This window comes from Petaurus breviceps, unplaced genomic scaffold (assembly GCF_028583685.1).
Source record: "Petaurus breviceps papuanus isolate PSGF00001 unplaced genomic scaffold, PetGlider_PUasm1.0 225, whole genome shotgun sequence".
NCBI classification, from domain to species: Eukaryota; Metazoa; Chordata; class Mammalia; order Diprotodontia; family Petauridae; genus Petaurus; species Petaurus breviceps.
Window position 1 is genome coordinate 22,305,435 of NW_027185889.1, and position 12,755 is coordinate 22,318,189.

Consider the following 12,755-nt stretch of genomic DNA (forward strand, 5'->3'; position numbering starts at 1 on the left):
AAGGAAGGAAGGAAGGAAGGAAGGAAGGAAGGAAGGAAGGAAGGAAGATCTAAAATTGGGTCATTGTAATATTTTTAAAGCAAAAAAAGAAAAAGTTTGTTAAAAAAAATAAACAAATAAAGCACATAGAAGAAAACAGAAGGAAGGTGAACAGGACATACAGATAGGCAGGACAGATTTAAAAGTAATGTGTAGAATTTGCTCCTTAGTCTTTTGCTTAAAATAAAAGCAAAATATACTTTTTAAAAAGTGTTATGAAATGGAGATTTGTGATTTCCTTTGGAATTTATGTCTCTTTGAGGTCTAAGATTCTCAGATTCTGTGAAGTTCTGTTCCCACATAAAGAGTTACTTTACTCCTGTGTGAGAGAAGGAAACATTTCCCACTCCTCTCTCATGAAATTGATAGGAGGTAATTTTGTGAACTGGAAAGAAAATACTATATGGGGGGGAGAGGTGTCAAAAGAATTGAGTTCAAATCCTAACTGAACCACTTACTATCTCTGAGACCTTGGACAATCTACCTAACCTCTCTGGGCCTCAGTTTCCTTAACTATAAAATGAGAGGTTGATTTAGCTGACTTCTAAGGTGTATTCTAATACCTATCCTGTCTAAGAGTGTTTGATTTTATGCTCAGATTCTATGATCCCAGGAAGGTCACCAAAAGCTCTTCTCTATCACGGTGCTACATCAACTGATCTTCCTTCTCATCCCCTGAGAGATGACTGCTCTCATCCAAATGTAAGCACAAGTAGCATTGTTGACTGTTTAAAAATTTACCTTGATTTAAAGCAAGAGCTGGAGCATAAATAACAATTCCAGTATACAGAATCTAGAAAAGGAAAATCAGAGTATGAAAACTGAAATCATACAATTTAACAGTATGTGAAATTTATTATTAAAGTCTATTGTTCAAATTCACTGGTAACTGTCTATCTATTATTTAACTATATTTTGTGCATGGAAGAAAGATGTCCACTCCCTCCAGCACACCTGGTTTCATCTCCAGATCAAGTGGGCTCACAATATGGACCCAATAATTAATTTTCATGCTTTGATGACTATATGTTTAATCAACTTTGCAAATAAAATTTTATGTATGGTCATCAATAACTGATAAATGAATGAATACTACAAATCTTTTTACCCACATGTTTTTACCTGCTCCTCCTGGGTGGTATCTTCTTCCCCTATCAGCTCCATGAGAAGCTTCTGAATTTCCCTTACCCTGATCCCTCCACCTGGGTCAGGACCCATTGGGAGGACACTTACTGTCCCCTCCTGCATATCAACCTTATTTATTGCCAGTTATCAATTACTTTCCTACTCTCTGGCCATTCCCTTCTATTACGTTTAGAATTTGCAGTTAATAATAATAATACCTAGCATCTATCTAATGCTTTAAAATTTACAAAGCACTTTTTATGGGTTAACTCATTTATATTTACAATAGATAATGTACTCCATATATAGACATATATTTCATTTGGTTTTAGTGAACTATTCCCAACTCTAAACATTACACCTTTTGTTATTTATGTACATATTTATGTACATATCTTTCAACTCCTACTAGAGTGTAAGTTTCATTAGGGTGGGGACCAACTTGTATTCTTCTTTGTATTTAATATAGTGTCTTGCACATAATCAGAGACTCAATAAATATTTGTTGAACAGTTCAGTAATCTCCAGGGATGGACCACACCCAAATTTGCTCTTTTTTGAGTTTTGGGCATCACGTTTCAGCAAAGACATTGAAAAACTAGAAGCTATCCCCAGGGAGACAGCAAGAATTAGGAGGGCACTGGAGATAGCATTCATGAATGATCAGTGGGCCAGCCTGGAGAACAGAAATTTTGTGGCACCTGGGTTGAGGGTCATAGAGAGGCCAGGAGAGCTAAATTCAAGCGTTTGAAGGATTTTCATGGAAGAGGATCTAAATTTGCTCTTCCTGCATTCAGAGGACTTTAACTAGGAAGAAAGAGTCAAAGTGTCAGAGGCAGAATTTGTCTGTTAAATGGAGCTGCCCAACAGTAGGGCAAGCTTCCAAGGAATTGAGTTCCACATTGATGGAGATCTTCACATGGAAGCTGGACAAATATAGGATCACAGGCACAGAGTTGGATGGGATCTACCTCATTCTGACCCTTCATTTTACACATGAAAAAAAGTGAGTTCCAGGGTGATGTGCTGAATGTAACAGGTAGCAGTCATCAAAGGTGAGATTAGAACTCAGGTCCTCTATACTGGAGCCAATGCTCTTTCCACTCCCACACTAGAGAGAATGTAAAGGGAAACTCTGTAGGACTTAATAGCCCCTAGGGTCCTTTCCAGCTTTGGCATTCTGCACTCCACGCTCCTACCTTTACACTCTTCATTTAGCAGGACTTTATATAGATGTTTTCATATCTCTACATATGGAAACATAGGTAGAAATTTGTGTCTTTTATGGAAGTATATTGTACTTATGGGTATAACTTAGTCTGTTTAACTATTTCCCATCCAGAAAAACATAGATCCTATTTTTCTTAATAAAACTGCTTCCTAATAACTTAGCAACACCTTTTTTTTTTTTAAATTTAGGGAGGCAATCAGCATTAAGTGATTTGCCCAGGGTCACACAGTTAGTGTCTGAGGCTGAATTTGAACTCAGGTCCTCCTGCCTCCAAGGCCAGTGCTCTATCCACTGTGCTACCTAGCTGCCCCTGCACCATTCTTTCCCCACCCCTTTTTTCCCCAATTACATGTAAAATAGTTCTCAATATTCATTTTTATAAAATTTTGAGTTCTAAATTTTTCTCCCTCACTATCTTCCTTTCCCCATTCCAAGATAACAAGTAATCTGATATAGCTTATACATGTACAATCATGTTAAACATATTTCCACATTAGTCATGTTTTGAAAGAAGATTCAGAACAAAAGGAGAAAACCACAAGAAAGAAAAACCTAAAAAAGTGAAAGTAACATGCTTCGATCTGCATTCAGACTCCATAGTTCTTTCTCTGGATGTGGACATCCACCACGAGTCTTTTTTGAACTGTCTCAGATCATTGTATTGCTGAAAAGAGGCAAGTCTATGATGGTTGATCATCATATAATGTTGCTGTTGCTGTGTACAATGTTCTCTTGGTTCTATTCATTTCACTCAGCATTAGTTCATGTAAGTCCAGGTTTCTCTGAAATCCACCTACTCATCATTTCTTTGCACTTTTCTTTAAAATAAAATTGCATTTCCATGTCTACTGTCATGTGTGTGTGTGTGTGTGTGTGTGTGTGTGATAGAGAAAACCGTAAGCATGTCCAGAAATTTTCTTTGAGGGGAATTAGAGCCTCCCTTTCCCAATCAATCACTTCTCTGAGCATTTCAAAGAATGACTTAAGGAAGGACTGAACTGGCAGGGCAAGTGGGGATCATTAACTATATACATTAACTGCAGACCTTGATCAGCAGCTCAAGCCAGGTAGTATGGCCAGCTTCTTTTACCTTCCTCTATTGTCCTCTCCTAATTCCTAGAGAATCAGGATACAAGTTTGGTGGAGACATCATTCACATCACCATGGCAAAGGTCAACATGGTTTTCAATGGCCCTCAAAGACTGACTAAGCTTTGCCAAAATCCCTTTCCACAATAAGATGCTGAACCTGGTGAGTCAGGGAGGCTCTCTGTGACAGCCTTTGCCACATCAGTAACCCCAAACACTTCAGGCAACAATTATCATCCCTGGCTTCACAGTGACCTACTTTCCCAAGCTTCTGACTCCAGATTGAGCTAATTTCCCTGGCACATTCCTGGGTGCCTGGATAGTTCCTAAGGAAATGCTTGGCTTTGAAGATGAGCTCACCAATGTGTGATTTTTATGACCTCCCAATTTAAATGCTAGTTTTCAGTTGAGTAAGCATTTGGTATTTCTTTTATTAAAGACCTAATAGGTTTTTTTAAAGCTATATTTGATGCATGCATGCCTTTTTCTATTTCTTCTTCTCAAGATGTCAGGCAAACACAATGAGCCTCCATACAAGGATTCATTGTTGTTGTTTTTTAATTCCTCTTCCTCACTTGATTCTTACCTGATCATCCCAATAAAGAAAAGTGCACTGGGAGTCAAGATCTGAGTCTGAAGCCCTCCTCAGGTTCATAGTATCTGCATGACCCTGGACAAGTCATGTCCCTGCTCTAAAACCCAGTGTCCTCAACTCTAAAATGGAAATGATAACCATAAATTTATAGCACCTAAAAGAATATTTTTGAAGTGAAAGTGTAGCAGAAAGGATGTTAGATGACTAATACAAAAATATATTTTACATGAATGTACATATATAACCTATAACAAATTGCTTACCAGGGGCGGCCAGGTAGCACAGCAATTAAGACCACCGGCTCCAGTGTTGGGATGACCTGGGGATCGAATCCAGGCTCAGACACTTAGCACCCACCCAGAAACACCTGGCCGTGTAACCTTGAGCAAGTCACTTAACCCCAATTGCTTAGGGAAAAAAAATTGCTTACCATCTTAGGGAGGGGGGATGTAAGGAAGGGAGGGAGAAAAATTGGAATTTAAAAAATTTTTTAAATGAATGTTAAAAATTGTCTTTATATGTAATTGGAAAAAAATAAATACTATTTTTAAAAAAGAAGGGATGTTTGAGTTTGGGGATCAAAGGATCTGAATTCAAATCCTGGTTTTTTTTTTAACCATTTTTACCATTTCATTTTCATTTCAGGTTCACTTAACTTCTCCAAACCTGTTTCTTTTCCTCAAGTGTAAAATGAGGAAGTTAAACAAGAAGGCCTGTAAGTTACTTTCCCAGCTCTAAAACCATAATCCTATGATCAAGTGGTGTCAGGCACTAAGTTCTGGACCAGGGGTCAGGAGAATGTACATTCATATCTTTCCTTTCTCATTTACCAGCTGTGTGGCTTTGCGGAAGTTATTAATCCTCTCCAGGCCTCAGTTTCCTCATCTGTCAAAGTGATACAGTATAACTCCATAGCCTCTAAGGTTTCCACCAATTCCAAATCTATGTTGATAAGAGCCTATAAGTCAAAGTTGTTATCTGGTTCTGCAGTGGTGACTGTTGTTCCCATAGTGGGAGCCCCTCCTGCAGAAGACATCACAACCCAGATCGTTTGTATACTCACACCTAGCTGAACTCCACAAGGGTGCAGTTAGGAAAATGCTTTGCAATCCTTAGAGTACTATAGATGGGGAGTTATCAGTAATTCTTGAGCATTTCCAACTAACTCTTCAAATACCTTTGCCATATGAATTAGGTTATTAATCATTTTTTTAAATTTAAAAAATGGGGGGGGAGGGCAGCTAGGTGGCACAGTGAACAGAGCACCAGTTCTGGAGTTAGGAGGACCTGAGTTCAACAGCCTCAGACACTTAACACTTACTAGCTGTGTGACCTTGGGCAAATTACTTAACCCCAATTGCTCCCCCCGCTCAAAAAAGATTAAAAAAAAAAAGCAAGAAATTGGGGCTAAGTAAGATATTGCCCAAAGTAAGTGAAGTTACATGACATTTTCAGACCAGGTCTACAGATTAATCTAAATAATCTTGTCTGTGAATAATAATTATTATTGTGGTCATAATAATAATTATTATAAACAACTAGCATTTATACAGTGCTTTAAGGTTTGCAATATACTTTACAAATACCTCATTTTATCCTTGCACCAACCCTAGGAGGTAGATGCTATTATCATCCTAAGGAAATTGAGGCACAGAGAAGTTAATTGAGTTGCCCAATATCACAAAGCTAGTAAGTGTCTAGTAAGTAAGATTTGACTTCAGAACATTTTCTGAGCTCACAGAATGTCTATTCTCAATATTCTACAATAACATTTTCTCCTATTTCCAGTTCACTCACTCTTTTTCCTTTTCCATTTTCACTTTTGTAAATCCATTTAGAAGCTTCTTCATGAACAAGACACTCCATTTCCATAGATATTTAATCAAAACATTTTAGATTACAAAAGTATAAAAAGTACATTGGAGAGCTACTTACCGTTTGAACGATGAACAGAATGGTTCCACAGAGGCGAATGCGTTTATTAAAACGAAGCTCTAAGTACTTTTAAAAAATAAAAAAGAAAGTAAAACAGTTTAGTAGGTATGACCAATACTTCCTGTCCTAGAAGAATATCTATCATAGACATGAGAAGGTCATGTAGTCCAAAATCTTGCAGAAGAGCCCAGCTCCACCACCAAATGAACTCAACAATCTAGGGATCCCAAGACCACTGATAAAGGAAGAAATCCCCATTAATGGTTCAGATTAATCTCAGAGTCCAACCCTGCAGTGTGGGGTGATGGAAACAGGACAAGGTTCAAAGTTGGAGAAACTGAGTTAAATGGGAAACTGCTACTTTGGGGGGAGAAGAGGGGTTGTCTGTGTGAAATTGGCAAGATCTACCTAGTATCCCGCTTGATCTAAAGAAAGACAATACTTTCATCTCACTTTACATCATCTGTTACTCCCCCATTCTCAGGAAGATAGAGGATAGGCTGATAATATTCCAATAGAGTGCTAAAGAGGACCCCTTCCCCTGAAGAAGAGACCCCCTAAAGATGCACCTAAGGTGCTTCTACCTCTAGAAGAATTCTCTCCATTTGGGGACTTTTTTAGTTACAGCACTATGGGAGGCAGTTTCTTTGAAGGATCCTTTCTCTACAATCAAGTCCTCTATAAAGAACAGACTCACCCGCCTCCCCCCCCCCCCCCCCCCCCCCAGACCCAAAAAAAAAAGAAAAAAAAAAAAAAAAAAAGATCCTCCCTCCGCCCCCCCCCCGATGTCTGGTAGGAGAAAAAATGTATATAAATAAAAATAAAAATTATTTTCCTCTCTCCGCAACTCTGTGATGTAGGCTCTACATGTAGGTGTATTATTCTTCCCCGTTTTTCAAATGAGGAAACTGAGATTTAGCTAAATTAAATAATCTGCCCATAGTCCCACAGCCAGTAAGTATCAGTCAGGATTTGAACCCTGGCTGTGATGTCTGCACTATTTTCCCTACTAGGCAACACTGCCTTTTGGAGGGCAGTTGGGGTTAAGTAACTTGCCCAAGGTTACACGGCTAGTGTTTTTGTGTGGGTGTTAAGTGTCTGAGGCCAGAACCGGAACTCGGGTCCTCCTGACTCCGGGGCCAGTGCTTTACTCACTGCGCCACCTAGCCACCCCCAACACTGCCTTTCTTGTGGGCCCTTGAGCTCTGAAGACATATTTAGTATATTTCCCAAAATGACTTTCAGCAGCTAGTGTTAGGTAAAGGAAGGCAAATCATTATGGAGAAATATGAAACCCAAGCAAGAAAGCTGAGCCTGGAATATTTACACTCCCAACCGAGCAATCTGTCTTTGTGGTCGTTCAGGCATATCTAACTCTTCATGACCCCAGGTGAGGGCTTTCTTGGCAGATATAATGGAGTGATTTGTCATTTCCTTCTCCAGCTCATTTTACAGATGAAGAAACTGAAGCAAACGGGGTTAAGTGATTTACCCAAAGTCATACAACAATTAAGTGCCTGAGGCCAGATTTGGACTCAGGTCTTCCTGACTCCAGATTCAGTACTCTATTCATTGTACCACCCAGCTATTCCACTTTTTTACTGTACATGAAAAGAAAGTCACAGATAAACACTTTCATCTAGAGCTTCTTAACCTGGGATCTGTGAACTTTTAAAATTGATAACTATATTTCAATATAATCATTTTCCTTTGTACTCCTATACATCTTATTAATTTACAAAAATTGTTCACAGGCTTCATCAGCTGACAAAGGAGTTGAGGACACCAAAGAGATTAAGACCTCCTTTAAGGGGTGGCTAGGTAGTGCAGTGAATAGAGCACTGGCCCTGGAGTCAGGAGGACCTGAGTTCAAATCCAACCTCAGACACTTAACACAAAAAACTAGCCATGTGACCTTGGGCAAGTCACTTAACCCCAATCACCCTCCAAAAAGCAAAAAAAAAAAAGAAAGAAACTAGTGGAGTCCTAAGACCAAAATACCTGAGAACTGCTGCCCTGACAAAGGTTCTCAACCTGGGTTTCATGAACTTGATAGGGTTTAGTTTTCTTCAATATTTTGGTAACTACATTTCATTATAATTGATGACGATATTTCATTATAATTCATTATAACCTTGTGGATCCTGAGTGAAGGGGGGAGAAAGGGAGGAGAAGAAGAAGAAGAAGAAGGGGGTGGCTTGGTGTAGTAGTGAATAAAAAAAAAACTTCGAGTAGTGAATAGAGCACTGACCCTGGAGTCAGGAGGACCTGGGTTCAAATCTGACCTCAGACACTTAACACATTAAAAAAAACTAGCTGTGTGACCTTGGGCAAGTCACTTAACCCCTTAATCGCCCTCCAAAAAAGCAAAAAAAAAAAAAAAAGAGGAGGAGAAGGACAAAGGGAAGGGAAGGGAAAGGAAGGGAAAGGGAGGGGAGGGGAGAGGAGGGAGAGGAAGACAATGATGTGTATAGAGGAAATTTTTTTTAGCCAGTTCCCGTACCTATAAAATCAAAGGATGAGTTCTACCTCTACCAATAAAACAGACAATTATTCATAGTACTGCCCTTAGTATTAGAGATACACAGATAAAAACAAAAAAAAAAATTAGTCTCTGCTTCAAGGGGGTTACATTCTATAGGGTAATAGAGCCAAATATGTTGAAATATAAATGAGATAATTGGTACAGTAAAAAGAGACCTGGGTTTGGAATATGAAGTCCTGAGTTTGAATATGGACACTACTACTTACTACCTAGGCAAGTAATTTCACCTCTTTTGGTCTCAGTTTCCTCATCTGTAAAATGTGGGAGTTGGACAAGAGGATCTCTCCTAGCTCTGAATCTATAACAAGATAATAATGTGCTAATTTGGCAGGGGGCAAGGGGAGGGCGAAGAAAAACCACTATCAAGTGGGAAGATCAGAAAAGATTTCCAGGAAAAGACTTGCACCTAAGTTGAACCATGAAGGAAACTAAGGGGAAATGTATAAGTAGAGCCTATGTCAGATTGCATGCTGTCTTGGTGAGGGGGGAGGAGAGGGAGAAGGAGAAAATTTAAAACTCAAAATCTTATGGAAATGAATGTTGAAAACTAAAAATTAATTAATTAATTGTTGTTGTTGTTTTTTTAAGAAACTAAGGGGAGACAGCATGCATACTCGGATCGGGTCAGAGAGAGCCCAAACCATTTTTATAGAGAGGCAAACAGTCCCAGAAAGGATGAGTAGCAATAAATAAGCAATAAATGGCAGGATCAGGATTCAAACTCAGATTCTTTGACTCAAAATCCAGCCCTTTCCACTGTACCTCATGTAAACTGAACCAACCTCACTATGAAATTGCCCATCAGTTCTGTCACCTGAAGCAGTTAGACTAACTAGGAACTCTGACCCCTGGTTGTTATGCTATATGAAATGGAACACAGTGTGTTGAGTTTCAAAGTATTAATTAACAGATACTGAAGGGCAGAGGGGAAGAACACTGAAGCATCTCTGTCCTACTACAGATTCAAGACAACTTTCAGTGCTCATGCTTTGAAAGCCCTTCACCACCTTCATGTCTCCCCCCCACCACCTGCCTTTTTTTTTTTAACTTCAATCCATCTTGATTAGGTGATTTAAGCATCAAACCTGTTTGATGTCAGCAGATTCTTCAGTACCTGGAGTATACAGAGCACTCTCCAAGCCAGGCCTTGGGAGAGAGACAAAATGTAGAGAAAAGATGGTCCAGAGCTCACCATCCAATCCAAGTATATGGCACAGACAGAAATAACCAGAATATAGGATTTCCCCAACTCTGGCTGCTTTCTCTAAAGTATTTTACAGAATCAGAGCATATATTTGTATATTGTATGTTGCAATTGTATGTTGTGTGCATTGTTGCTATGAATGACAGGAATGCTCAAGCTCAAAAGATCTCGAGCTGGAGCGCGCGCGCACAAACACACACACACACACACACACACACACACACACACACACACACACACACATACACCTGCTGTAGTGGATAGAGAACTATAGCCAGGAAAAAAAACCAAACCCTGCAAGCCCTGCAAGACTGTGGGAACCTAGGGGATCCTCTAAGGCTACACCTGCATTGGAGGAAGCAGTTTCTTATTGAAGAGAAATCACAAAATCCAGTCCTTACTCTTCTCTCTCTCTCTCTCTCTCTCTCTCTCTCTCTCTTTCCCGCCATCACTCTGTCTCTCTCTGTCCCTCTCTCTCTCTCCCCCATCACTCTTTGTCTCTCTCTCTCACCCCCCATCACTCTGTCTCTCCTCTCTCTGTCTTTCTCTGTTTCTGCCTCCCTCTTCCTCCTTCTCTCCCTTCCTCCCTCTGTCTGTCTCTCTGACCCTCTCTTCCCCTCTCTGTCTCTCTCCTTCTCTCTGCCTGTCCTTGTCTGTCTCTGTCTCTCTCTCCTCCCTACACATAAATATGTAAATTAAGTCATAAATAAATAAAATAAATATATTATTGTATTTATATATTATACATTATGTTGTATAGTATTTGCGACCCTGAGGTCATGTGTATGCATGTATGGGTGTGTATGTCATGATTCTAAAAAGTATGTTAGAGAAAAATGCCAGGATTTTGAACATGTTAATATGATTATTTCTGTCTCTATTGTATATATGCATATACACAAATGTATACATGTATATACACACATATATATGTGTATATCTTCAGTCCCAATCTGTATGACACATATGTATGTATATATGTATGTGTCCAGACATGCAATTTCATCAGTGTATGGAACTCCTAATGTGAACACTCCCCCTTCATCAATGCAGTCAGCTGTCATTTCTAAATCTTAACTAGTTGCCCGGCACTGAAAGGTTAGGTTATTTGTCCAAGGTCACAAGGAGAGGAAACTCAGAACCCAGGTCTTCCTGACCTGGTCGGCCCTCTGTCCTCTAGACTAGAGCATGTCCTGTTTCCTCCGTACAGGTATGAGAAAAGAGCAGGGTGTAGTCAATCTTCCTTTCCCAGTCGACAAAAGGAGGAAACAGCAGGATAAATGTTTTATGCATAGACACATACACAGGGAAAAAGATTGCCAAGATTGAAGTTGGCATCAGTGCTTTTCGATCTTACCTGGAAACCCAGTCAGGAACATATTCTTAAGCCAAAGCTCAGCTCTCTTGGCTCCAGCTCAGTTGTTTTTTCTTTTTTTGTCCCCTTTCCCTAATTTGAGCTAGGAATAATATTTTTGTAGCTCACACTCCAACTTTGATTTGGGATATAGTGTCCCTATAGTAAAAGTTCAAATTTCAGGAAGAATGGGGACTTACAAAGCTCCTTAAATTAACAAAAATACATTGGAAATCCTTCCACCTCTCTACTTCCCAATATGCCACCGACGTTGAGAGGAGAAGGGTGGTTAAATAAGCAGGTCCCTGTGTTTTTGTAGTGCTCTCAAGAAATGTTCGAGGAGAAAAGATAGGAGTTCATAAATGAGGAGGAAGTATGTCACAGTGGAAAAAATTCTGGATTTGAAATCAGAGGACTTATCTCAATGTTTGTGTGACCCTAGACAGGTTATTTAACTTCTTGAGGGACTCAATGGGAGGGGAGAGTTGGACCAGATTATCTAGTCTCTAAATCTTTAATCCTACAACCCCAAATTCAATATTGTAAGGTCTACCCCGACCAAACCCCAGGCAGGTCGTCAGTGGCCACAAGAGGTGTCGCCTTACCTCGTAGGTGCTGGTAATTCCCAGCTTGTAAAAGACTGGAAGAAAGACCTCGGCGCTGAGGATGACTACTAAGGCGTAAGTGATAGCAAAGATGCTGAATATGGCCCCAAAGCGATAGACCTCAGCGGGGGTCCCTAGGACTGTGACCGCGGACATGAAACTCGCGGTGAGGGACAGCGCCACGGGCACCGCGGTCATCTTCCGGCCGCCCATTAGGAAGTCCTTGGAGGTCTGCTGGCCGCCCCCAGCGAAGGCATAGTAAACACCGATGGCGGCAGAGATAAGCAGCATCCCCGCGAACACCAAGTAGTCCCACACCACAAAGGTGCCGATTTCCCGCGGCGCGCTCATCACTGCTCAGCGTCCGGGAGCTTCTGGCTGTCAATCAGCCCTGCCGCTGGAGACTTCCCAGCTGTGTCCCAAGGAATGTCCTCTCCTTGGCCCCCAGAGGAGCAGATGCCGGGGCGGGCAGAGACGGCAGTGAGACGCTCCTGGAGCTGTCCACCGTGATCCCAGGACTGGCAAGGTAGGAAAAGAAGATTCGGCAGGTACGGGCCACTACGCTGTCAGAGACTCTCCGCTTGCCAGACTGGGGGTCATCAAAACTAGGCTGGAGCCTGGACACTTGAATGCCCGGTACCTGACTGGGAATGGTGGTGACGGCGGGGAGTCCTGGGTCTTCGAACCTTGGCCAGCGAAGTAGCAGGAAGTGCTGACTTTGGCCACCCCATTGGGAAGGGCAGATGCAAATTTAAATGGGAGGGAAAGGCTGGGAAAGGGTGTGGACCTAAGTCTATCACTACAACTAGCATTATGGAAAGAAGAGTGGAGGGACTTTTAACAGATAATTTCTTTAATTAGTTGTGGGTGTGGAGAAAAAATTAGTAGTAGAAGACGGTAGACTCTACCTTCTCCAGATTTCTAAATGATAGAAGGAAAAGATCTGTCTGCTATTGGAGCTACAGATATGTGTGTGACCTTAGTAATAGAGACTGAGACACTTCCTTAGACATAAATTAGAAACACATGAAGAC

At 40.7% G+C, this 12,755-nt stretch overlaps 1 protein-coding gene across 1 annotated transcript in view; it reads right to left on the reverse strand.

Moving 5' to 3' along the window:
• Positions 1 to 12,468, reverse strand: part of LOC138166731 (sodium-coupled monocarboxylate transporter 1-like) — a 47,350-nt gene extending 34,882 nt beyond the window's left edge. The window contains exons 1-3 of the mRNA XM_069095228.1: positions 11,722 to 12,468; positions 6,014 to 6,079; positions 781 to 832 (exon numbers count right to left, since the gene is read on the reverse strand). Coding sequence (XP_068951329.1) covers positions 781 to 832; positions 6,014 to 6,079; positions 11,722 to 12,072 — 469 coding nt within the window. The 5' untranslated portion in view covers positions 12,073 to 12,468. The remainder of the gene's footprint in view (positions 1 to 780; positions 833 to 6,013; positions 6,080 to 11,721) is intronic.
• Positions 12,469 to 12,755: the final 287 nt, after the last annotated feature.